General features: G+C 45.3%; 1 protein-coding gene across 7 annotated transcripts in view; it reads left to right on the forward strand.

The window, feature by feature from the left end:
* The window catches only part of SRGAP2 (SLIT-ROBO Rho GTPase activating protein 2), a 233,051-nt gene that overhangs the window by 156,466 nt on the left and 49,970 nt on the right, over positions 1 to 26,615 (forward strand). For 5 of the 7 annotated variants that reach the window (XM_049634513.1, XM_049634515.1, XM_049634518.1 and 2 more), the window contains exons 6-10: positions 6,532 to 6,747; positions 7,370 to 7,498; positions 15,717 to 15,941; positions 19,559 to 19,660; positions 20,669 to 20,866. In XM_049634513.1, coding sequence (XP_049490470.1) covers positions 6,532 to 6,747; positions 7,370 to 7,498; positions 15,717 to 15,941; positions 19,559 to 19,660; positions 20,669 to 20,866 — 870 coding nt within the window. The remainder of the gene's footprint in view (positions 1 to 6,531; positions 6,748 to 7,369; positions 7,499 to 15,716; positions 15,942 to 19,558; positions 19,661 to 20,668; positions 20,867 to 26,615) is intronic. The other 2 variants (XM_049634514.1, XM_049634517.1) reach the window with 1 other exon arrangement.

Here is a 26,615-nt window from a genome sequence, read left to right on the forward strand (position 1 = left end):
TAAAATAATAAATAAATAAATAAATAAATAAATAAATAAATAAATAAGGGAAAGGGCATACTTCATGCAGGAATGAGGAAGAAAACCAGAGAACTTGCCGCTCTGGTTTGAGGGGGCTGAACTGGCAACTTGGACTGTGGTCTTCAGGCAGTCCAGCATTGGCCAGTGCTTTCCTGCTCCACGCAGAGCTTAAAATCTTCCTGCTGGCATGCAAACTGAGAATTGGCTGGGCATGGAGTCTGTTGCCATGAGATGAATTGGTATACACTCTTTTTATTTTTATTTTATTATATTTGTTATTGAAGCATAGTTGATATACAATGTTATGTTGGTTTCAGGCATACAACATAGTGATTCAACAAATCTACACGTTATGCTGTGCTCACAAGTATGGCTACCATCTGTCACCATACAACACTATTATAATACCATTGATTGTATTCCCTATGCTGTACCTTTTATCCCTGGGTACACACTCTTTTAATTTGTCAATTTGGCCAAGGCCAAAATTAAAGTTTGTTCTTTTCCTCTAGCAGTGAGAAGGGAAGAAAGAGTAGAGAACACTGGAAAGTTCGAGGGAAACCAGAAGGGTCTAGTATAGTGATTTGCAAGCATGGTGATTTTTTTCTCCAGGGGGACATCTAGAAATGTCTGTAGACATTTTTGGTTGTCACAACTGGGGTAGGGGTGTGCTAGAGTTCATGATGCAACTAAAATCCTATAATGCATGGGGTAGCCCCCTGCAACAAAGAATTATCTTGCCTAATATGTCAATAGTACCAAGATTGAAAAACCTTCATTTAGTGACTAGAATCTTCTGAAGTAGGCAACCCAGATTCTACCTGATCTGCCACTAGTTATATGATCCTGGGGGATGTCCCAACCTCTATGACCCAGCTTTCCACATACTTCATATACTGACATCTCCAGTCATACTTTCAAAAATATTAGGCAGTAGTTAAGGGTCAAATAAGTTTGCAGATTCTATAGGTCATTAGCAAGTTCAGAGAACAGAATTATGAGTTTCTTCCTCTGTGGGGTGAGATAAGTATAGGACTGGCCCCAGTCAGGCACCATGGCATTAGGGTGACTGACTATCCCAGTTTTCCTAGGAATGAAGGGTTTTCAGGGGCATGAAACTTTGAGTGCTAAACCTAGGGAAGTCCTTGGTAAGCCAGGATGATTGGTCACCCTGCATGGGACGATGGTTTCATCAAGTAGTTACATGGCACTATTATATGCTGGCTTTGGGAAGCTACTTGCTGAATGTTCTCTATCCTCTGTCTGTCAGAGGAGTTAAGAGGAGAACAAAGGAGATCTTATAAGGAGGTTTCCCCTTATTTGCTTTTTGGGAAGGCAGGAAAGGGCCTCTTGTTTCAATGACCCTGTGGGCAATAGAAGTTATTTGTGGGCATGGAATAAAGGAAACCAGGGATATAAGGAACCCACCATATTCAGTACTCTCCTTAGCTTGCATCTCCCCTATTGCCCAAAATATTTCTTTTTAGGAGACTGATTACCCAAAGGTTTATAATTTAAGTACTTTTTAACCTTGATGATCCAAGGGGCAGGGCCTGAGTGTTCCCAAATAAAGATGCCTTTGGGCAAGAGGCCCAGACTCACACCATAAGTGGCCAGCTGCCCCTCTGTACTTCCTCTTTTCTGCCTGAAGGACCTTTGATTTCCCTGACATGGCATTCTGTGCCAGGGGTTGCTTCCCACAGCTGCCATTCAGAGAGCAACCCTAGTGAGCATTCTCTTCCATGTATTTTTTCCTCCATAATGAATTGGCTAGTTTATAGGCTGTGGCATAAGTGGTTTTCATTTTCAGACTGGTGATCCAGGAATGCCTTTGAATTTGGGGCACACAGCTTCCCAAAGAACTCTGGAATTCTCTGCCTTGGTTGTATCTGGAAAAGCTCAGCAAGTGCCCACAGGAAGGAGGCTATGTGGGGGCACTGAAGCCACATGGATTGGCTAAGTAGGAAGAGTCAAGTAAGCCCTAGAACTGAGAAAGCAAGAAGAGGTGTTGGGACACAGGGGCTGTTGTTACCCCAGATGTTTTATGCTTTTGTGCTCCCCCTGAATATATGACTCCTTGAGTTGGTGCTGGAGCTGTCTGCTGGCAGAGCCACTGCAGACTGGTATTTAGCACCTGCTCCTTTGAAACCATATCTGTTACTAGTCCCCCAACTCTACTTGACTGTTTGTCTCCAGCAGTAGGCACTAGGGATACAAAGACAGATAAGAGATATCCCTGAACTCAAGGCATTTAGTTTTAATAGAAGGGAGAAAAGTAAAGCAGCAAGTACAATATGAGGTGATAACTTTTGCATGTCTTTCCAGAGGAAGGGCACGAAGTCCGGCTCCTTAGAAAAGTATTTGAATTGAATCTTAATTGCCAAGAGCTCTTTATTGTTCTCTAAATGTTCCTTTTTTGCTGCATTCTGTTCTTGTTTCATGATACAATGTCTTTTAATTTTTCATTGATCTCTCTAGGGATATAATTGATTATTTTTGAAGCTTTTTCCCTTCTGTATACTTTCTGTTCCCTCTAAATTGCTTGTTTTGGTCTTGGCCTTTCATATTAGATGTTTTCCTTAAATGTTTGGTAAGTTTTAGCTGCCTTCATATTTTATTTTTTTTAATTTTTTTTTTCAACGTTTTTTATTTATTTTTTTGGGACAGAGAGAGACAGAGCATGAACAGGGTGGGGCAGAGAGAGAGGGAGACACAGAATCGGAAACAGGCTCCAGGCTCCGAGCCATCAGCCCAGAGCCCGACGCGGGGCTCGAACTCACGGACCGCGAGATCGTGACCTGGCTGAAGTTGGACGCTTAACTGACTGCGCCACCCAGGCGCCCCTGGCTGCCTTCATATTTTAAAGTGAGGCAGTGTTGGGGCACCTGGGTGGCTCAGTTGGTTGAGCATCCGATTGTTGATTTTGGCTCAGGTCCTGATCCCAGGGTCATGGGATCGAGCCCCACATCGGGCTCCACACTGAGCATGGAGTCTGCTTGGGATTCTCTCCTCTCTCCTCTCTCTCTCTCTCTCTCTCTCTCTCTCTCTGTCTCTTTCTCTCTCCTTCTCTCTTCCTCTCTGCGCTACTCCCCCATTCGCATGCATACTCTCTCTCTCTCTAAAATTAAATAAAAAATTTAAAGAAAAAGCAAGGCATTGAAAAGCTGGTTGGAAGTTCTGGTTAACTAAACTTAGCCTTTCCTCCCAACTAATCCAGCTCTCGTCCTGTTCAGAGGAAGACACTGGTGCCTAGTGGCTAAGAATGTGGACTTTGTGATCTGACTGAGGTGTGTCCTTGGGGAAGCCCTGATAACCAGTATTACTAGGTCTTTTATCTTGGATGGTCAGATTCCCTAGACAAGGCTTTTCTGACCTCTTGGGCTTCCAGCAGTTTCTCTTGTTTTAGCTTCACCTTCATCTCACTGCCACCAGTTCCCTTTAGAGCTTCTGTGATATAAGTCTGGTTGCTTCTTGGTTCTGCCTACTTTTGGTTTAAGGTTTGGTAGATATTTACTATTTGCCTCCCTGCTTTTTATGTGTTGCTTTCATTCTTTTTGTTTTCCTCAGTTTATATCTAAAATAATAATAATAATAATAATAATAACTCTTTTTTATGATTTTAGTGTGGCTTGGAGAGAAAGCACGAATTAAAGTTAAGGCATGAATTAAGATTTAGTTTTTTTGAAGTAAAGTGAATTCTCTTCATAGAACTGAGAATTTAGACTTCTGAGTTTTTTCCCTAGTTTGTATTTGCCTCACTATATATATATTTCTCCAAGTCCTGTCTTGACTTCCCTATTTCTCCAATTGTTTTGGCATCACTTATTCAAGCTTTGGCCTCTGGATACCTCAGTTTTGCGTTGAGTTGAAAGATACTAGTTATACTTCTTCCATATTTCCACAAAGGAGAGATTTAGTGTCATTAAGTCATTGGGGCAACCACATTGATTGTAAAACTACTACTGTGTAGATGACGCATTTCCCAACTGTGGAGAAGAGAAGAAAACACAAAAGAAGTGATGCTTACTCTTAAGAATTCATAGTTTCTTAGATGAGGTAGTATTTTACTCTTTTAAAGAGAGTTCTTCAGGGGCGCCTGGGTGACTCAGTCAGTTAAACATCCAACTCTTGATTTCAGCTCAGGTAATTACCTCACGGTTCTGAGTTCAAGCCCCACATTGGGCTCTACGCTGACAGCACAGAGCCTACTTGGGATTCTCTCTCCCCTCCTGGTGCTGTCTCTCTCTTTCTCTCTGAAAATAAATAAGCTTTAAAAAAAAGAGAGAGTTCTTTGGTGGAAAGGAGCAATATAAATCATTGATTTTTATTATTATTCATAGTGTTTCCTCTTTATTTATCACGCATCTTCAGGAAATGGAAAACTGCTTTCTTAAAAGTCATTCATTTTTGTAACTGTTCATTCAAGCTGTTGAATCCATACTCAGATGAAAAGAAAGAAAATGTGGTCTCCTGAATACCCTTCTTCAGACAGGATAACAGATGCCTCTTCCTCACTTCTTAGTCAGCCTGGAATCTGGAAGACCGTTTGAATTACTTAGAAAGGCTTTTAATGCTACCAGTTAAATATCAGTTCTCCTGTGTAGAGAATATACAGAGTTGATCTTATTATGGGAAGTGATGTCAGGTCCAAAATAAGGTGAAGCTGATTTAAGATACTCTGTATCCAAAATGAGACCTTTAAACTCTAATGTACTTTGATTTTGTCAATGCCCCAATATTCTTTATTCTTTCCACCACCTCTAGCTGATCCTAAAGAATCAGTACATCCATAAGGTCCTTCTAACCCAGGGTTTCTCAGCCTTGGCACCATGGACATTTTGGGCCAGACAACTTTGTTGTGGGGGCTGTCCTGTGCCTACGGTGTTTAGCAGCCTCCTGGCTTCTACCCACTGGATGCCAGTAGCAAGCTCCCAAGTGGTGACAATCAAAAATGCCTCCAGATTAGCCCCCAGTTGAGACCCCTGCTCTAATATGAAGCCATTAATAAAACCAGCTCCTCTTTGTAAACCTGCCTTGACTGAACTTAACCTTTCCTCCCAACTAATCCAGCTCTGGTCCTGTTCCGAGGAAGACACGGGGGCCTAATGGCTAAGAATGTGGACTTGGTGATCTGACAGACCTGGGTTTGAATCCTGATTCTGCCATTTACTAGCTGTGTGTCCTTGGCTGGGATAGTTTGTCTCCTTCAGCCTTGGTTTCCCCATATTTACAAGTGGAAATAATCGCATCTTTCACAGAGTTGTTGTAAGGGTTAAGTGAGAAAACACGCATAAAGCCTCTGACACACAGCACGTACTAATAAGTAAGTGCTAGAGGTTATTATCAATATAATACCCATACTCTCCTCTGTTGTTCACTCTGCACCCCCTGCCCCCACACATATGCACCCAGCTACCACACTCTGTTTCTCCCTCTCAAGGAAATCGCACGGCACCAAAATGTCAGCACTCTTGAACTTCAGCTTGCTTAGTTGCAATCAGCGCTTTTAATTCCTAGATAGGAGCTAGAGGCCCCTGTGTGGGAACAGAGAGCTCCAGCAGGGAAGAGTGGGCACCTTGTGGCTGGAAGTATGCTTGGGAGGAAACACACACAGGTCCTAGGCTTCCTGGCCTCCTCATTAAGAAAAGAGATTGGACTCCCAGACGGTTGCTTCGACGGGGAATTTGAAAACGATATTTCTCTCCTTTTATATATTCCTTCCTGTGGCAGCTCTCGTTTCACCTGATGCGGGTTTTATTCCTTCTTAGGCTCTTACCTGAATTATTGTGTAGGTTTATAGTCTTCTTAGGGTTGTTTTCTAGACCACAGGGTGGCTATAAGGATGAAATGAGAAGACGGGTGTGTAGCACTCAGCACAGAGCCAAACGTATACTAAACGCTCAGTAAATGATAACTGCCATTATTATTGCTGCTGCTGTTCTGGTTCCCGTGAGAAAGGGTGTTTGATCTTCACGAAGCAGACCAGACTGACCCCTAGAATGCTAGAGCAGGAGAAAGAGCTTTTGGAGGCTGTCTCCTTCCGTATTTTGTATCTGAAATGTCCAAAAAGCAGACTACTCCACAGGCAGTGCTGCCTTCTTCAGGGTTCCTAACCAGCCAGGGAAAGGGCTTTGCTCTAGGGATCTGAGTGGTGGTGGTGTTTCCTGCGTGCTTGGTGTTGTGAGACGGCTAAGCAATACAAATTACTTAGCCAATATAAAGGAGTAATGATTACAAGTGTTAATAAATAGAAGTGAATAATAGATGATGGGAGACGCGAAGTCATTTTAATAATAAGACATATTGGCTCAGTTCAAGTGCTGCTTTCCTGTGCTTTGGAGTGGTCTTTAATATACAATGTTTGCTGAACCGAACACTTAAGAATTTTTCCCTTAAGGGTATGAGGGTATTGCTTCATGTGGGACATGAATCTGAATCTGTCAGTCTGTAAGGCAGAACTTGACCCCGTTGGCTTGACCTCTGGGGGTGGGGGCGGGGGGTGTCTTGCAGGTCATGAAGACATATCACATGTACAATGCCGACAGCATCAGTGCTCAGAGCAAACTAAAGGAGGCAGAGAAGCAGGAGGAGAAGCAAATTGGAAAATCGGTAAAGCAGGAAGACCGGCAGACCCCACGCTCCCCTGACTCCTCATCCAACGTCCGCATCGAGGAGAAGCATGTCCGGAGGAGCTCGGTGAAGAAGATTGAGAAAATGAAGGAGAAGGTACGTGTGCTTCAGCAGCTTAGGGGCTGGGGACGAGCACTGTGGAAGTCAGGACCGATAGGAGTTTTCCAGTAGGTGCTGTGAAGAACAGAACAAGGTAACTCCGGTTCCTTTAGGGCCTAACAGCCGAAAGTCAGTCCTTGCTGTCTGCCCTGGAAGAAATTCTGGATACTGGAAGAACTTGGGCCCGGGGCGGAGGGCTCCTAGTTCTTCACCTGTAGCAGATTCACCAGAAACCATAGAAACCTTTCCCAAACCTTTCCCAAACCTGGGAGAGGGACTGCACATCTAGGGTTTGGCTTCACATGTCCCGTATTCAGGGGCAGAGGTAGTGACACCTTCTTCTGGACGGTGGCACAAGGATAGAGGATGGTATTTGCAGATAGAACCAAAGTGGGACATGTGTCTAAAGTAGGGAGCCCCATTAACCTTTCCTGGATTGATCTACATTATGCCCTCGAATCTCATTAAACAGAATTAGAACCCAATTTAAGGCAGACAGCGCGTAGGGAGTAGCAGCACAATTGTGGTTCTCGAATGTACTGTCCTTTCATCTTTTAGAGAACAATCTCCCCTTTTAAAAAAAAAAAAAAGCAGAATTGAACTTTTGTTCTCTTTTCAGCGCCAAGCCAAGTATACAGAAAATAAGTTGAAGGCCATTAAAGCCCGGAATGAATACTTGCTGGCTCTGGAGGCAACCAATGCATCTGTCTTCAAGTACTATATCCACGACCTGTCTGACCTTATTGATGTAAGTGCTTAAAGCTGGGGGTTCCAGGGCACCTTTTTCCTGGTTTTAGAGAACTGGTTAGGTGTTCGTTCCCCAGTCCTGTTGCCCCGGCATCTTGGAGCAAGCATTTGGAGAAGAATTACGAAGATAGTAGCCACAGCCCGTTAGGGGTTTTGCCATGTACCAGGTACCAGGTAAAGCCCTCTTTGTCTTTTTCAGGTCTTACTAGAATCCTGGGAGGAAGGCACTCTTGTCTCCACTTTTACAGTTTAAAATTCCGAGTTTAGATGACTTCCTCAGAGTCAGCTAATAAGTGACAGAGGCAAAATTTGTACCTAGATCTGATTACTCAACTCATGCTCATAACTGCAATGCGCTTCTGTCTCCAGGGAAGACTCTCTCACATCAGCCACTTGCACATAGAAGTGAGTGGAAAGAGCTAAGGAGTTAGAATGCCGTGCCTTATATTTAGATGGCACTTAACGTCTCCCACTGCTATTTCACTTGATGGTCATATTGCCCTCTGGATCAGTGATACCACCTCCAATTTGAAGATAAGGAAACTGGGGCTCAGGAGGCTTCCCTGCCCCCAGTTACACTACAGATGAGGGTCCTGGTCGGGAAGGCATCCAGATGCCCCTGACATATGGCCCATTCTCTCTGATATGTGATACAAAGATGACGAGAGAAGTAGGTAGCTAGGCGCGTGTGTTTTGCTTGGGGCGGGCACGAGGGATACGCTTTGTGTCTTTGGCCTCATGGGTCAGCCTTGGCCAGTTTCTCCTGCTGCTTTTCCTCGCACTTCATGGTTGAGTCTTGCAGTCTCTCCCACCCGCAGCCTCCCATCTGGCCCAGTTCCCGAGCCAGTCCTGACCGTAGCTGCATAAATACACCCTTCCCTCCAGTCTTTAAAGTGGAGGGCCTAGAGCCGGCTGGCTTCGTGTTAGCGGCGCAGCCTCCTGGCCTTCAGGTACACGGGGCTGGCCTTCTCTCTGAGGCCTGATACTTGCCTCTAGCTCTTAGCGGGCAGCCACTGGGCTTTACCAGCTTCTGGCCACCCCCTGCACACTCGTTCGCCTGACGTGGTTTCCCGGCGCATGAACCTACCACACTCTACCACACCACGTAGGGTCTGGTCTAAGATTCAAGTCATCCCGGCCTTGTCACTGAACTGTTTTGGAACTCTGCCTTGCTCCCTTCTCCCCGACCTCTCTGGCAAACAGAACTAGACTAGATCATTGGTACTTAAATCTGGCCTTACATGCTTGGGGAACTTTTCTAAATTAGTTCCTTCAGGGGCTCCTGGGTGGCTCACTCAGGTAAGCATCTGACTCTTGGTTTCAGCTCAGATCGTGATCTTGCAGTTTTGTGAGTTTGAGCCCCGCATCAGGCTCTGTGCTGACAGCATAGAGCCTCCCTCTCTCTGTGCCCTCTCCCGCTCGGGCTGCTCTGTCTCTCTCAAAGTAAATAAATAAACTTTAAAAAAAATAAGTAAATAAATAAAATCGTTCCTTCAGCTGGGGATTTTTGATGCAGTAGATTTCAGCCTCTTAATGCCCTGAGTGTCATTGTCTTACTGGGTAAGTGGAGCCCTGATCCCTGCTCAGGCACCGCTTTGTTCTCTTTGCTTGTTGAAGCCAATCTGAACACTGTCCTTCAGCGGAGGTCAGAGCCCTAAACAAGATCCTTTCTTCTCCTGAGAGGAATGGCTCTTCTCTATTGGGGCAGATGCCTGTTCTCAGCACAAGGAAGAGAATCTTTCTTATGCTCCATTTCTACTATGTATCTCGCGTTTGGTGAAAAAAAAAATCAGGCTATGCAGTCCATCACACCTCTTCCTCTGGTTTGTCCTTTCCTCTTTCTTTGGCCCTCAGGGGACCTTTCCCACCCCTTTCACCAAAATGCTGACCTCAGGGGGAGAGAGGGCCCTACTGCTGTGTCAGTCATGAGCTTTGCAGCCCATAGACTCTCTAGCAGATGTAAGTAGGTGTTTTAAAATCAGTCGAAGTAGCAAGCTCTTTTGCACCTTTTTCTCATTTAACAAGAAGAAGAAGAAGAAGAAAGGTATGTTAAGAGCCTGTCTTCCTGGGATGTGGTATGGGGTCTCATGAAAAAGAACCCTACCAGCCTCCTCAGTGCTCAACCAAGGTGTGGGTGTAGGCTACTGTGGCATTCTGGGCCACTCAGTAAAGCGCTCTGGTTTTGTTTTGTTTGTTGTTTGTTTTGCTTTTGTTTTTTGCCTAAGGTGAGGACAGATGTATTACTCTTTTTTTTTTGTAAAGCTGATAACATTCTGCTCAGTAAATATTTCTTTGGAATGAGGCTATGTGCTTATCATCAAAAATAATTTTTGCCCTAGAGGTATTCATAGACATACGAAGAAATAATTTCCGTGTAACTGGCTTATTGCAACACTAAGCACAGGGGGCTTCAAACTGTAGGTTTTCAAACTGTAGGCCATGAGCCATTTAGGGGAAGTCATGAAATCACTTTTATGGGTTGAACTAGCTGTAGAATAGAATAGAATAGAATAGAATAGAATAGAATGGAAAATAAAGTATCTTGGTACATCATACTAGTAAGGTTAAGTTTTATTTTGTGAAGCTGTTACGTTAGGTGTGTGTGTGTGTGTGTGTGTGTGTGTGTGTGTGTGACAGGATAAGATGTATTTCCTACTGTGAGTTGAAAGTTAAAAAAAGTTTGAGTCACTGCACTAACAGCAGAGGAAAGTGTCTTAGTCTCCTCTATAAGTTCCCTGAGGGCAGGAAACAAGTCTCTTTGCCTTAATATATACACCGGGCCACCTGGCTGGCTCAGTTGGAGGAGCATGCAGCTCTTGATCTTGGGGTTGTGAGTTGAAGCCCTGCATTGGGTGTAGAGATTACTTAAATAAGTAAATAAAAACTTTAAAGAAAATACCTTACCGTATAAACATATACAAGGTGTGCTTAATATATAGCTGAACACATTGTATATTCGTTGAAGGAAGAAAGAAATAGAGGAGGAAGAAGGTAATTTCCTAAGGCACGATTTGTTTTTCCTTTTTGTGCCTTTTAATACTGTTTGAAGATATAGTTTACATTCAGTGCCTGAACTTAAGTGTTACAGTTTCAAGAGCTCTGATAAATTCAAACATCCTGTAACCTACATCCCTATGAAGATATAGAATATTTCCATCACCTCAAAAAGTTCCTCTTTTCTCTTCCCAGTTAGGCCTTCACCCCAGAGCAGCCACTGTTTTGAGTTCTTTCACCATAAATTAGTTTTGCCTTCTGTAACACTTCACAAAGATGGGATTTTACAGCATATACTTTTTGTATCTGGCCTTTTTTGCCCAGCATGATGTTTCTGAGTGTCATCCCTCCTATTACATATTATTAGTAGTTCTTTCTTTCTTTCTTTCTTTCTTTCTTTCTTTCTTTCTTTCTTATAGCATGTGTGAGCTGGGGCTAGGGGCAGAGAGAGAGGGAGAGAATCTTAGGCAGGCTCCACACTCAGGGCAGAGCCTGACGCGGGGCTTGATCTCATGACCCTGGGATCATGACCTGAGCCGAAATCAAGAGTGGGACGTCAACTGACTGAGCCACCCAGGCGCCCCCTCGGTAGTTTTCTAGACGATCCATGCAATAAAAATGGTCCAAAGGATGATTTGGCAGTAAGCCAACAGTTAGGGCATGAGTGAGTAGGGAGCCTGGGTATCTTAATGTTCTGACCTTCACAGTTTCTAGAGCTTGCTTTAAGACATGGGAGGACTCACAAGCCAGTCTCTTGCCATCTGTGCTATGTGCACCATGCTGCCTCCTTCCTGGTGGTGCGCAAGTGCAATGTGTGCTGAAAGCATCGAGGACAAGTGAAAAGAAGGTATTTTTGTCGGTGCCAGTGCATTGACACAAGGACTAGCCTCTGACTTCGTTTTATAATATAGTAAGATTTCAACTGAGACTGTAGAAGTCCGCACGAGGCATCTGAAACACACCAGGAAAACCTTGACTTCAAGCCAAAAAGGCATTCTGAGCTGACCTACAGTCTAAGAACTGTAGGCTCACTGGGAATGTGGCTTTCCTCCCCCGTACTCCTGTGGCTTTCCCAACCCAGGAGCAGACGGATGAATGAAGAACAGGGCGTTGTCCTCGTGCGTAAGCCGGAGGGTTGTGAGTGCTAAGTACGCGGGGAGAGAATCTGTGACACCGTGTGCACCCAAGTTGGACACGAGACAACTCAGCTTTCTTAGTAGGAAATCTTATAAAGGGCATTTATTTTTCTCTTCTGTGTGACCTTGAAGAGGCTGTTATGAAACACCCATGTTTCTTTTCTAGGCCTTCTCTAGAGCCTCTGGGTGAGGACATGAACTAGAAAAGGGTTAATGAGCTGTCAACTGAAGTCATCACGCATCTGGATAGGCTATCATTAAATTCTTATAAAAATTTGATTTCCCCTGAGAGAGTTTTCATCAAACATTTATATAACCCAGCAATGGCCAGGGGAGCTCGGCATGGCCACAGAACTCATCAGAAGCCACCGAAAGCATACTTTGTCCCCATTGTGAGAAAACTAATGTGCTGCCTCTACTCACTATTCTATTCTCCCAGGAACAGAGATGAAATATTCAAATCTCGTTTACCTAACCTTGCCAGAAATTGCTTCTTTGCTAAAGCTTCAGTTTCTGGCTGTCACCCTTGTGGAGATTTGTGGATAGCCAAGGCTCTGGAAAACCTATTCCAAATCTCCCTGGCTTGGCTGGAGGCATAGAGGAGCCAGAGGGCACACTGTGAGTCAGACCCCCACTCTCTGGCACAGAGAAGCTATAGAACAGTTACATAAATGAGGCAGCAGGCAGCCTTGCATAGGCCATACAGAGTGAGCAAAACAATGGGCTTCAGTGGCCACATCTACCCACTTGACGTAGGGTGTTCAGCCTAAATGGATTATTTCCCGAAAGGCTAGAATCTGTACTCCTGGCATCAGTCAGTCACCTGCTGTTTATCAAATGCCTACTGTGAACAAGGTTTCGTGGTAAGGGATACAAAGAAGGAATGACACTGGTCAGGCCCTCTTTGAGGCTTGCCTTCTGGTTGGGGTGATATGAGATGGCAAGTCACAGAGTGAGGGAGTGTGTTCTGTGTCACGTGAGGGCTGCAGATGAGTGTGGTTCTGAGTGGGGGCCAAGGTCAATATATGCCAGGGTTGCAGGGCTGGCTGGCTTCCCAGAGGCTGGGAATTTCATTTGGATCTTGAAGACTGGGTCCATTTCCAACAAGTGAGAAGAATGGGAAATATGTCAAGGGGAGAAAATGCTGGGGAAAGGGCAGAGGTCAGGGGTTTGGGAATCTTGGTGATTGATGTTCAAGTGGCTGCGTGGTGCCAGATGCATGTAAATGCAGTGCCTGTTATCAGCCTCACAACAACCTACAAGGCCGGTATTGTCCCCATTGGAGGCTGAGAGAGGCTACATTGCTTGCTGGCCATCACGTAGCTGATTTGAGGCCTGCTGTTTTCCAGTCCTCTTCCCTAAGCGGGAGTATGTCATTGGTTAGAGCAGAAGAAAGAAAAGCAAGAAAATAGAGGGAGGTGATGTTGATGGTCACACTGAAGACAGATTGCCATTTGTGCTGGCCATTGGCCTTGCTTAACTTCGCTGAGCGTCACCTGTCTAGCCTGGGAAATTAAGATAATGCCAACCTCGTCGGGGTTATTAGGATTAAGATGTAGAATGCACATGAAACACTGAGGACACATCTGGTATACAGTAAGCATACTTGGTAAAATAGAGGCATTTTTAAATTTCCAAGTTAAGGAAGGTGGACTTCACTTTAGAAAAAAATAAAAGCTTGTGTAGCTTTTATTCTTCAGCAGGGGAGTGGCATAACAAAAGCCACGTTTGAAGACAGTGAAGCAGACAGCACTGGTATAAGATAAGGGTATGAATCAAGGCAAAGGTAGAGAAAATGGAGAGGAAAGTGGGGTGACCAAAAATATGTAAAGGCTATGAGGGGTGCCCTGCCTCCCCCTAATTCTCTTCTGTATACAAAGCTCCCCACTGGCCGGGCACCTCGGTGGCTCAGTCGGTTGAGTGTCCAACTTCGGCTCAGGTCATGATCTCGTGGTCTGTGGGTTCGAGCCCCGTGTCGGGCTCTGTGCTGACGGCTCAGAGCCTGGAGCCTGCTTCCGATTCTGTGTCTCCCTCTCTCTCTTCCCCACCCCCCCGCTCATGCTCTGTCTTTCTCTCTCTCTGTCAAAAATAAATAAACATTAAAAAAAAATTTTTTTTTTTAAATAACAACAAAGCTCCCCACTGGCTCAGCCCTGGGGGCAGCGTTACTTCTGCTCATAGATTTACAGGCATCCAGTTCATCATCGGCATCTGCACAGAGCTAGTCAGGAAGGTTTACAAGTTCAAGGGCAGCCTGGGTAGACCAGCCTCTTTCGGAGGAGGAAGGGCCCGTGCACGTGAAGTCTGCCAATCAGCTGCCTTTGTCTTGCTTCCATTTGCTTTTCCCTCCCAACTGAGGTTCCATCCTCCGCCTTTAGTTAAGCTGTCACTGTTGTTCTTCCGCTGCAGCCAGGCACCTGCCAGAGCCTGTTGGCACTGACCCAGAGCCTAGCCCAACAGGCACTCTATTGCTAAGCTCCTTGTCAGATACGAGGAGGAGGAGGGCCGTCACATGCTTTTCATTCCCCAATCGTGGCTGCACCCAATGTGAACGTGATGAGGGGAAAAGCTAGGTGAAGTTCATTTGATGCCTGCCCGTGGAATGAAACAGCAGTCAGGCAGATGGTCTACTCTATCCCTGGATTCTTCTCTCATGTTTCTTCTCAGGTTCTGGATCTCAGAGCTGCTTAAGCAATCGAGGGGATAATGGATGGCCAAGGAATTTGGATGTCTGGGTCCTTTGGGAGGGATGGGGAATATTGTCATAGAGTTACAGAATGCCATTGCTGAAGAGGGCCTTAGGGATTATAATCAGTCCAGGTATTTTCAGACTTTGTCTCTAGCAGAATTCTTTCTTCAAACTAGACCTCATCCCAGTATATTAGGTAGATAAAAGAGCAAAGCTGGTTTGGCTGAACCAGAGATGGGAGGCTCCCAGTTGTACTATTTGCTGCCCAATATCCCCTTCTCAGGGGCAGCCTGAGCAGTGGCATAGAACCTTACAGCTGTGGTGTGCAGCTTAAAAACCACTGGCCTGGCCAAATCTGTTCCTTTTACAGCCAAGGAAACAGGTTCAGGGTTGGGGAGTGGCTTTGCCAAGGTTGCTTGACTTCCTGTCCAGTGCTGCTTTTTTTTTTTTTTTTTTTTTTAATATTGCCTCTCTCATACCATTTTTTCCTCCCATTTTACCCTAGAAAATCAGAATCCTTCACATATCTGAATTTTCCCAGTAAGACTTATGCTTAGAAATGATTGGTCTTGGAACTCCTGGGTGGCTTAGTCGATTAAGCATCTGCGTCTTGATTTCGGCTCAGGTCATGATCTGACGGTTCATGGGTTTGAGCCCCATGTCTGGCTCTGTGCTACAGTAGGGAGCCTCCTTGGGATTCTCTCTTTCAGTCTCTGTGTGCTCCTCCCCAACTCGTGCTCTCTCTCTCTCTCTCAAAATAAACTTAGAAAAGAAAAAAGAAATTTTTGGTCTTATAAATATTATTTCTGTTGGGCAGGAGCTTTAGTGCAGAAATCCGAGGCTGCAGCTGAGGCCCGTCTTAGAATGGGCGTTGGTGGGGGTGATAACCGACAGAGTCTGCCCCCCATTCTTTTATTTGCCCCCGAGAGTTCAGAGTTTCCGTAAATGACCTGCTCTTGCAACATTTGGGATTTGTGAACCTTGAATGCCGAAATGGCCTGGCTTGGTTCATGTGTAGTGACTTGACCACAGTGACCCTCAGGGAGAGGCAGGCAATATTTTTGTTGTTGAATTTTGTTATAATGGTATCCCCAGAGAAACCCTAAAATGGAAGAGGATTCCCTTTAACTCTCAGCTCTTCTCATGTTTACTGAGTAGCCAGCCGTGCGCAGCACATGATTAAATAATCTCATCCTATCCTATCCTTCTGACCACCCTGCAGTCCTCTGAGGCGTGTTTACCATTGGACTGGCAGCTAAAACCATAAATCTCACCCAGATCTTGGAAGCCAGAATGCCAGTCTCATTGATAGGGTCATATTTGCCACGGGGGCCACCATCCCCTTCCTCCAAGCCTCGGGACTGTCCACGGTTTGCTCATGTGCCTTCTCCGTCCCACAGCAGTGTTGTGATTTAGGCTACCACGCTAGCCTGAACCGGGCGCTACGCACCTTCCTCTCTGCTGAGCTGAATCTGGAGCAGTCCAAGCACGAGGGTTTGGATGCCATCGAGAATGCCGTAGAAAACCTGGATGCCACCAGTGACAAGCAGCGCCTCATGGAGATGTACAACAATGTCTTCTGCCCACCTATGAAGTTTGAGTTCCAGCCCCACATGGGGGACATGGTGAGGCCTTCATCCCATCACCACACTCCCTTGTGTCCAGATTCACTACACTGAGGCCACGTTATTCTGGGGCTGGCTTCCTGTCAGGTGGGTGAGGAGCATTCCACTCATTCGGCAAAGAGCTACCGAGCGCCTGCCGGGCTTGACCATAGACGCTGGGGATTAGGGCCCTTGGGGAGCTTCCAGTCTGGTGAGTGGAGAGAGAGTTCAAAATGTGCATAGGGAGGGGCACCCAAAGGGTCCAGCAGGATCAGTGGAGGTGAAAAACAGCAGGTGTGTTCTAAAAACTGACAGTTGAGTATGGTGAGAGGGAAATCGTTGGTGGACGCTTCCAAATGATGAGTCTGGGAGAAGAGCTGAGATGGTGCCAGATACTAAAGGCTTTTGATGGGGAGGAAGGGCTAAGCAGGGCAATAATGATGTGATCTTTTGTCACTTGGCAGAGATCCGAAGGATCTTACTCTCTTGGCTTTAGAAGATTGCAATAAAAGGTGTAGTTTTGCTTGGGTATTGAGCAAAAAAGAATGAGTACCTACAGACAAGACAGTAGCTAAGATGTCATCCCAGAGGCCTGATGCTGTCTGCCCAGGCAGAAGAACAGAAACATGGGGGCCCTGCTTTGAACTTTTCACCTCTAAGACTAAAACAAGAAGGGCCTCAATAAAGTGAGAAGAACGAGAAGCTCTTTGGTTTTCATTACTCTGAGTCTTTTGGTTCCACTTGGGGTGGTTGTGCATGCAAATGAGAGTGAACCCCATACCTGCAGTGGAAACTACCCCTTAAACTCTGGGCTAAAGCAGAAGGAGGAGGTATAGGCTTACGTGATAGAAATAAATGGATCTTCAGGCATGTTTGGATTTAAGATTGGGAATTTATCGAGACTCAGGGGCTTTTTTCTCTCTGCTTCACATTTTATACAGATTCTATTCTCAGGTAGACTCTTCTCCCATGAGGGCAAGGTGTCTGTATTTCCAGCCTGCTCCAAAATCCAAATAGATCCAAATCCAGTGGAAAGACTATCTGCTTCCCTTCTAGAAGCCCCCACAAAGTTCCCCAGCATTTTGATTAGCTGATGTATTTATCCCTGAGCCAATTATTTTGACTGGGTATCTTCAGGTGACTGACTGGCTTATGCCTACATCACATGCTCCATTCCTGAGTTGGGGAGAGCCCCATCCAAAGTACCTGACCTGAGTTCTGGGGTGGGATATTCCTCCAGAGGAGAGTCAGGCCAAAGTTACCAGAAGAAGGAGGAATGGATCCTAAATGACTAAAAAACAACAATGTCAACAAGGGAATATGGTGTTTCCATCAGGATTAGTATCCAGATGCTTTTTAGAAAACCCTGCTCCAGAATGACAACTGTTGCAGTGTAACCAGAAGATTCGCTGTCATCAGTAGGCCACAGTGGAGAGGGGGATATTTCTATCCTGAAGACAAAAATGTGGAGATGATTTCTTTCCTCTCCTTGGGGAAAACCAAACCATGTACAGTTTGTTTCCATTTCTGTGACTTAGGAAATGTCAGTGTCTGAACAGATGGGAAAGTGAGCTGGCAGCGTGTGCAGTCAGAGTGGGGGAAAGGGGTGTCACCAAGCCCGAGGAAGCCCCATTCCTCACCTGCCCTGGCTGCTGGTCCAACCGTCTTCCAGTCCCCTTCTCCAGCTGCCACTGAGATTCCATCCCAAGAATCAGTGGAACTTGGGGACCCGCTGAGTGGGGTGATACATTTCCTGGTGTTGACTGAGTTCCCTTCTGAGCCAAACAGCTTGTCTCCATAAAGGGAGACTCCAAATGCTGGGTGCTCAGGCCCCCTCGTAGCCCTGTCAGTGCCTTAGTTTCATGCTCTGGAGCACAGCTGGAGTGCATTACCTTGCACCCCGGTAGGGGACCTCTGCCAAAGCATGCATCAGCAGCCCTGCTGCTTCTTAAAGGCACAGACGCAGAGGTAGGTTTCCCTCCACGAGTCCTTCTGCTAGGTCTGGGTTACTTTAAAAATCAACAGTCCATTCTTCTGTCTGGGTCCTCTCTTTGTGTGATACAGCTGCTCGGTGGCTGAGCTAGGCAGGGGCCAGGGTCAGCCCTCGATCTTGCAGAGGTTCTGCATTCCAGCCTAGCCTTCAGAGGAGTAGAAAATAAAAAGAGATGAGAAGGCGAGTTTTTCTGGGTCCCCACAGCCAGTCTCTCCCCACCAGTGTGGGCTGTCTGTAGACTGTGGAGGCAATAAGAGGGAGCTGCCTGGAAGTCCTTGAACTAAGGCCAAGGTTCGGGTGGCATTTTGACCGGAAGTCCTGAAACTGGCCAAGGCCTCGCACTGACTGGTGTTCTGGGGCACTCAGCACATGAGTGGATGCCAAGCACTCTCAGATGTACCGGGAGGAGGTGCTTGGCTCTACTCTTGGTGCCCCCACAGGCTTGTGGGGCTCTGGATGCCTGACCAGTGACATCAGGCAGCCAGAGAGTTTCACTCTTGGCTCTAACCCATCCTGGCCACTGAGCTTTCTCCATTGTGTCTGCTTATCCAAGAGCCAGAGTGAAGTCAGCTCTCTTCAGATCTGAGAGCTGGCTCAGGCCAGCTCCTCAGCTGGGGGAGGAGGTCAAGTCAGTTGGGAGCTTAAAAGCCAATGGAGGAAAAGGTCAGGTCTCAGCCCCCTCCATTTGAAGAGAGGTTTTGTCTTCTAAGCAAGAGAATGGTCTGTGGGCATGTGAATGTGCCCACTCATTGCTGAGGAAGAAGGAGGCCAGTTCTATCCAGATGTCTCTATGCAGACAAGAGGCTAAGGGACACATGGTGGCAAGGTGACAGGAGCTGCCTCCACGTGGGTCCTGCCTCCTAATCTGCCAGCCTTCTGTTCCTCATCTGTCATCCTGGGGACTGTGGTGACCTCATGCCCGTGCCATAGCCATGCCCCCATCAGGAGACAGTGGCTCGACCATCTTTTCACGCAGGGAAAAGCTTATTGGCAGTCGTTCTTCAGGGAAGGGCAGACTCCTTTCCCACACAGATCTGGGGCAAACCTGGGGCAAAAAGATGGAGATCCACCAGATTCTGTGCCCTGTGGGGCCCTCTAGCATAGCCTGGGGACTTGTTCCTGGCTTTACGCTCTCTCTCGTTGAGTCAGACCTCTCATGCATGGCCCAGATTTGTAAACACATGACGGCTGCCAACAGCGGCAAGCTAGCCTCCTGACCCACTTCTCTCCTGCTTTCACTCTGGTGCACGGAGGGGAATGAAGGAGGGGCCGGAGAGGTGGCCACTCGGACTTCTACAGGAAATCCTCCCGCCGGAGCATTGTGCATCTGGAGCTGGGGCTGCCCGAGGTGCTCTTCTCTGGCCCAACGCCGGCTTCCGTGGAGCTGCAGACCCTGCCAAGCGCCAGCCGGGGGATAAGCCCCGGAGAGACCTGATCTTTCCAAACAGGTCCCACTCCTCATTCCCTCCTTGTGCTCTTTGGTCCTGGAGGAGGCCCACACACTTTGCCTTTGGCTTTTGTTTTAACATAGAAACCGTGAGGCTTACGGCTTGAACATGAGTACTTTTATGAACAGTAATGGGACTCTGGAACCGCCAAAAGAACTGTGTCCTCTTCCTGACCTGGTATTGCTTTCTTTTGGCAGGCTTCCCAGCTCTGTGCCCAGCAGCCTGTCCAGAGCGAGCTGGTACAGAGATGCCAGCAACTGCAGTCTCGTCTGTCCACCCTGAAGATTGAGAACGAAGAGGTGAGTTTCCTGCTTAGGAGACTTGGAGCCACCCTCTGAGTTTCCCTGTTGAACCTCTTTCTTGCTGCCCATCTGGGAGCAGGTGGAAGGAGCATGCAGAGAATGTCCGGGCTGCCGCAAACATTTCCTAGCCAAATGTAGCCTTGGATTTTCCCCCCTGCTACATCCTGCCCTTGAACTCCAGGAAGTTGCTCTTGCATTGCCAAAGGTTGAGCTCTATTTTGAGCTTTGCAAAATGCTTTTTTTTTCCCCCTCTACACATTTAATCAAAATGGCACTTGGCAGCTGTGTGCACAATATTGTGTCTCTGAAACCACCCCCTCATGCCTGGCTTTTTCCAGCATTTTCAAACAAACAGAGGCCTTTGACTTTGACACTTAAAACATCTCCATCGTCTTTGAAAAGGGGGACTTTCTTCTGGGCCCAGAGTACTTGCTTTCAACAGCTAGTTCAAAAGCGTAGCATGATTAATTATCCAGCTTCTTTCTTTTGTGCTCTCGTGACTTCTTACCTGGCATCTCAGTCAGTCAGGAAGATCAGGAAGGACTGGGGATGGGTCACTTCCTTGGCAAATGGGGAAACGAATTCACTGATTTGTTGAAACAGAACCTGGGGCGTTGCGGGACCAGGCCCGTCTCATATCTTAACTAGCTCTTTACATCATGGGGTTGGTTTGGGTTTGTTTTATTCTCTCCAGTAGCACTTCCATTATAGCCAAGAGCTAATATTAAATTTAAAAAGCAAACATTCACCAAAAGAGTTGGGTCAAATACACAGCATGAACGGGGGGGGTGGTTTTTAGGTCCTCACCTGAGAGAGGAGCATTGTATAGCCAAGCCCGTGCAATGGCTCTCATTCACTCAGCGCTGTCGGGTGGGAAATGGGGCTGCACCTCCCGACGGCAGCCCCTGTACCCTCCAGCCGCCCCTCCCACAGCTCCAAACTCCCCCATTACCTGCTCTTCCACAACCTGCCCCTCATGCAGTACGTTGCCCCTTGTCGCGGCAGGTAAAGAAGACAATGGAGGCCACTCTGCAGACCATCCAGGACATTGTGACCGTCGAGGATTTTGATGTGTCTGACTGCTTCCAGTACAGCAACTCTATGGAATCCGTCAAGTCCACGGTCTCAGAAACCTTCATGAGCAAGCCCAGCATCGCTAAAAGGAGAGCCAACCAGCAAGAGACCGAGCAGTTCTATTTCACGGTGAGGGGGCCAATGGCTCTTGAGGATCCCCTGCAGCTCACGGGGGGACTCGGAACCCAGAGTCCCTGTCAGGTGTTGAAAGGGTAGTCTTTGAATATCTTGATTTGGATGTGGGCATATTCAGAGACCATTTCTACACTTAAAGACACAGATATCTACAAGTTGAATGTGTCTAACAGGGACGCCTCCCCTCCTCCCCAAGAGAAAGGTGCTCCCAAGTACACCATCAGGAAGATTATTTTTTTAAAGAATTTTTAAAGCAGCTGGTAGGCTTCTGTTGGAAAGTTTCCTTCTCAGCTATAGAGTGTCACAAAAGGAGGACTTCATTTCTTGGTTCTTGGGAACTACATCCAAATATTCTGGCCAGCACATATCTTGTTTTGTTTTGTTTTTTTTAAGCCTATAATCTCTTGTAGGTGGTGCGATGACCTTATTTTATAATTTTTGTTGATGGGAAATTATCTTTCATAATGATGGCTAAAATTCAGAAGGACAGGTCATGTGCAGCATTGTTGGTTTGCAGGGAATTTCAAAACATTGTTATTTTGTTATTTGTTATATCTCCCAGTCTTCTTTAAGACAAATAGACCCTATTTCCTTTAAGTAGTGTTAATAGCCCTTTGGAAGGTTGCTGGCTGGTCTTTGGTGCTGCTTTTTAATAATTAAGTTATTTTGAGCTTGCCAAGTAGGATTCATTGCCTGAGCTAAAATTTATTTTCTAATCTTCTGACAACCAAGAAAGGAGAAATTAAATTTGCAGATGTGAGATGAAATATAGCCAGTGAATATGCATACTGATTCTGAATGAGAGGAATTAACTTGTTTTTCAGTCAAGAAACACAGTCTGCATGCAGTAAATTGAATTTTTCCTCCAACTGGAACAATTTGTTTAATTCTTCTTTGAACACTGCCCTTTCTCCATTAAGAACACTAGTGATTTGCTATCTTTTCTAAAAAAAGAAATGTTTTTTTACTTAGTTAAACTAAGAATTCTTTTGATTTTTTTTTTTTTTAAATCCTGGAAAAGACTGTTGAAAAGGAGTGATTGAACAGTATTGTTCTTTTAAAATAACTTTTTTCTTGTTATATGAAGCAAAGCATGGTTAAGATATAAATATAGAAACAAAAAAGAGCAAATAAAAATCATCCATAATCGTACTACCTTGAGATGACAGTATTAGGATATATTCCTTTCCTGTTTTTTTCTCTGGACAAGAAACATATATGTGAGTATATATTTATAATTTATTACAAAAAAGGGGATACTGCTGTGCATATTGTTTTACAATCTGCTTTCATTTAGCAAGTGATTAATATTTTTCTAATTCATTTCATCATAACATTCTTTAAATATATTTATGAGTAAAATACTAAAATCTACATAGGGACATAATGGAACAATGCTTTGGCTCATTCATTCATTTTTGTAAAATATTTAGCTAATGCTCCATAAATGCTGAATATCTATTATCCCCACAAGCATTATTAACTCCTTCATTAGTCATTATTGGATTACTCTTTGATAATCTATCAAGGATCTTCAATGTGCCAGACACCATGCTAACTAACATCAGGAAGGCCGAGGGTAGGAGGTGAAGAGGGGGATGATAGGATTGGCCGTCTGAAGGAAGAACTTTCGTTTTCGTTTCATATGTTTCCAAACAGTTACGATAGATTGATTTCTGCAATCAAAAAAATAAAGTAAGAAATTAGCAACGCATACCTGCACAAATACATGAATGGCAACCAGGATGGATGGAGTTGGGGAAACCTTGCACACAAAGTGACTTTTGTGCTTGATCTAGGGGGATGAGTGAACCAGGCAGGGAGTCAAGAGGAGAATGGCCTTCCTTGAGGAGAGAGAGAGAGCAGTCTGTGCAAAGCATAAAGGCATACGAAGACTGGGCTGGACAGGATGAGAACTTCTTGTCTATCATGAAGGCTGTGTTGCCACCCCAAGCTTTCTTATCTCGGGAGGTTGTTGAACACTCTAGAGGCTTTTAATAATAGGATTGTTTAGCTGGTCTATCTGGACTGCTTAGATATAACACTCCTTAATAACCAAATTTCATTACATTGCAGAAGATTTCCATTTTTTTTTTTTTTTATTAAATAAGGAATTTGGGACATAAAAATCTGTATTTGAGCCCGTCAGAATTAGTTTTTGGCTTTCAATGAAGCTATGACATGTGTATTCAAAGTTGACCTTTAGTAAGAGCAGGGACAACCATAGTCAAACAGGTGGCCTCTCAAACCTTGCCCACCCATTCATCTCTGTCTGAATGCCCTTGGTGTCCCCTAGCCCACTTCCCGTCTTTTGTGGCCAGAGCGCTACTTACCAAAATTGTGTGCAATTTCCTTGGCTAACAGAAACACTTTTTGTCTAGGGTTGGGTAATAATGGATTTACAAGAGAGTTCAGCATTTTCGTGACTGGGCTTGGAATGCATCAAGTAATTCATTTCATGATAACAAGGCTTTTTGGGGGGTGGTGAAATGGACATTTAATAAAGGGGGTGCGTATCAGCGTGGCTGCCTGCACTTGCCAAACCGTACAAAGCCCGCGGACAGGCGTTTCCTAGTCTCTTGCCTTCATAAACGTTGCCCCTGGTTTTCTCTGGACCCTTGGAAAACATCAGAGGAACGCATTCTAGAAGCTCCCTTCTTTTGGAAAGTTGGGGGGCTGCTATGGGGCCATTCTCAGCTGTCATCAGATTGATCTGCCCAGATGACATCAATTGGAAGTTTGTAGCACGTCCTATAAAGGTCAGCTGTTTGCAGGAGTCCCAAGAAAATAAGCACGGAGTAGAAAAGCTTGAAGTGATTTTTAGAAAACATCTAACAAAAACCTTCTCAGCTGAAAGATTAAAAGAAAGAACCCAAATGCAGAGAAATTGGGTAGCTGTTCCAAGGGACTCAGCAAGGGCTAAAACTAGAACTCTGGTCACCTGGCCTCAGGCCACTGGCTTTCTTCTCTACTCTCTGCTGAAGAGCTGAGGTAAAGGAAAGGCTCAGAAACATCCCAGCAGCTTTATCCCCTCTTTTGCTCTGAGTGAAGCCATGTTTCCTGATCTGCTTGGGTTTGTGTCACTCGTCTTTCATAACACACAATCCAGCAACGTCAACTTTTTATCCCATTCCTTTTTTTTACAGGGGTTGTTAAAAAAATTTTTTTTTAATTTAAAGTGCAAAGAATTCAAAAGAGCATACAGAAAAAGTCAAGCTTCTACCCATCTCTGACCCTCACTTCCTCTCTCCTCTGCCAGTGATTGAAACCAGTTTCTTCTGTGTCCTTCCAGAGGTAGCCTATGCATAGGCAACAACTGACATATCCTTTAATGCAATAAAATTACATTAGAAATATCATGAAATCAGGGTGCCTGCGTGGCTCAGTTGGTTAAGCCTCCGACTTCGGCTCAGGCCATGATCTAATGGTTCCTGGGTTTGAGCCCCACATCGGGCTGTCTGCTGTCAGCACAAAGCCTGCTTCGGGTCCTCTGTCCCTTCTTCCTGCCCCTCCCCTGCTCACTCTCTCTCTCAAAAATAAATAAACATTAAAAATATTTTTTTTTAAAAAGAAATACCATGAAATCAAATAAGGAGAATACAAAAAGAGGTACTGTATCACTTGGGGTGCCGTGGCTCAGTTGGTTAAGCGTCCAACTCTTGATATCAGCTCAGGTCATGATCTCATGATCTCATGGTTCGTGGGATTGAGTCCCATGTCTGGGTCTGTGCTGACAGGGAGGAACCTGCTTGGGATTCTCTCTCTCCCTCTTTTTGCCCCTCCCCCTCATCTCGAAATAAATAAGTAAACATTTTTTAAAAAGGAAGTATACCACTCATACTGTTCTTCACTTTCCTTTTTTCACTTAATTTTTGTTTTTTTCGATATTCTTTTCATATTAGTCCAAAGACATCTACCTCCTTTTTAATTTTTTATGTATTTATTTTTTAATGCTTATTTATTTTTGAGAGAGAGAGAGAGAGAGAGAGCGAGCACAAGTGGGGAGGTACAGAGAGAGGGGGAGACGGAGAATCCCATGCAGGCTCCCTGCTGTCAGCACAGAGCCCTTGGCGGGGCTCGAACCCACAAACATGATCTTATGACCTGAGCCAAAACGAAGAGTCAGCCCCTTAACTGACTGAACCACCCAGGCACCCCTGCCTCCTTTTTTAATTGCTACACAGAATTCCAATATATGAATGGATGTACCATCATTTATCTAACCAATTCCCTGCCAATTCTCGTGGGTCGTGATGCTCTCTGTTTAGCTGAGGACTGTCAAAGCCTATAAGGCTGACGTTTCTCCTAAGTATTTCCTTGTACGGGGGTTGGAGTATGGGGTTTTGGTGTAGGGGATGGCGTAAAGAAGGAGTTAAAGTTCACGGCTGATAAAATGAACAAAGACAGACTGCCTGAATTCTTGGGGACAGAGCTGGTAAGGTAGTAGGAGAGGAGATGCACCTTGGCCATCTAGACCCCTAGATTTGATGTGGTCCAAGATCTTTTTTGATCTTTTTTTTTTTAATGTTTATTTATTTACTTTTGAGAGAGAGCACATGAGAGCAGGGAAGGGGCAGAGAGGAGGAGAGAATCCCAAGCAGGCTTCACGCTGTCAGCACAGAGCCTGACACGGGTCTCGATCTCACGACTGCGATCAGGATCTGAACCAGTATCAGGAGTCGGACGCTTAGTCAACCGAGCCACCCAGGTGCCCCGAAGATCCTTTTTGATCTTGATATTCTCCTGCAGGCACTCAGGAAATGCGTGCTAAGTCGGTACCTACTTAGCCCCTGCCCTGTCAATTAAAGTGGGAGATGTGCTCCCGTTTACAGGTTTGCTGTGTTACATATTCTGTCTGACAGCCGTTTCCTGCTTTAAAAATTGACAAGAGGAGAGAAATGTCAGTGTGCCTGGATGGTGGGGAGGCAGCCACCCCACAATGACATTTGTGTCTCTCTGTGCACGGGGCTGGGTAGACACAGTTCATTCTTCCCACCCACCCCACTCCTTTGCAGCAGGTGGACACTCCACACAGATTAAATCCAAGGCATAACAAGGTCCGTGAGTTCTATACTGCCATCGTATTAAAAGGAAGAGGTATTTTAAGTTAAATTTGAAAAGCATTCTAGTGCCTCTTTCTTTTTCCTTTCCTGTTTTTTTTTTTTTTTTGGTTTTTTTTTTTTTTTTTTTAAGGCCAGAAACCAGTTGTCTTATGGATTAGCACAAAGCAAAGAAGTTGAGGGAGGACTGTTTTTAGGTTATCTGAGCAGGTGAGTCAGGTACAAGGAATACTGTTGACTGCTGGCTGGTTGGCTGACCATATGCTAATAATCATGGGCATGCTTGTTTTCCCATTTCATCTTCAAACGACCTTGGGAAAAAATAAATTATTATCCCCATTTTTCAGATGGGGAAACTAAGACACTGGGGGTTAAGTGACTTGCCCAAGGTAAGCAGTAGGACAACAATATCCCAACTCAGACTCTTTCATTTTACTATGACAAAAATGTCTGTCAAGGAGGAAGGGCTCAGAAAGAAAAACTGTTACATTAATACTTTTCAGTAAATAAAACTCATCGCTGACCGGTAATAACCAGTTAGGAATTATTAAGAAATAAATTAATGAGACCATAAAAACTGAATTGAAGGCTCACAGTGGCAAATAAAACCAAACCACCCAAAAGACTGTTTGCCTCCCTTCCTACTTTTTGAAGAAATTCTTAGTTTTTATGATATTGAATGT

The sequence above is a fragment of the Panthera uncia genome, chromosome F1, assembly GCF_023721935.1.
Source record: "Panthera uncia isolate 11264 chromosome F1, Puncia_PCG_1.0, whole genome shotgun sequence".
NCBI lineage: Eukaryota > Metazoa > Chordata > Mammalia > Carnivora > Felidae > Panthera > Panthera uncia.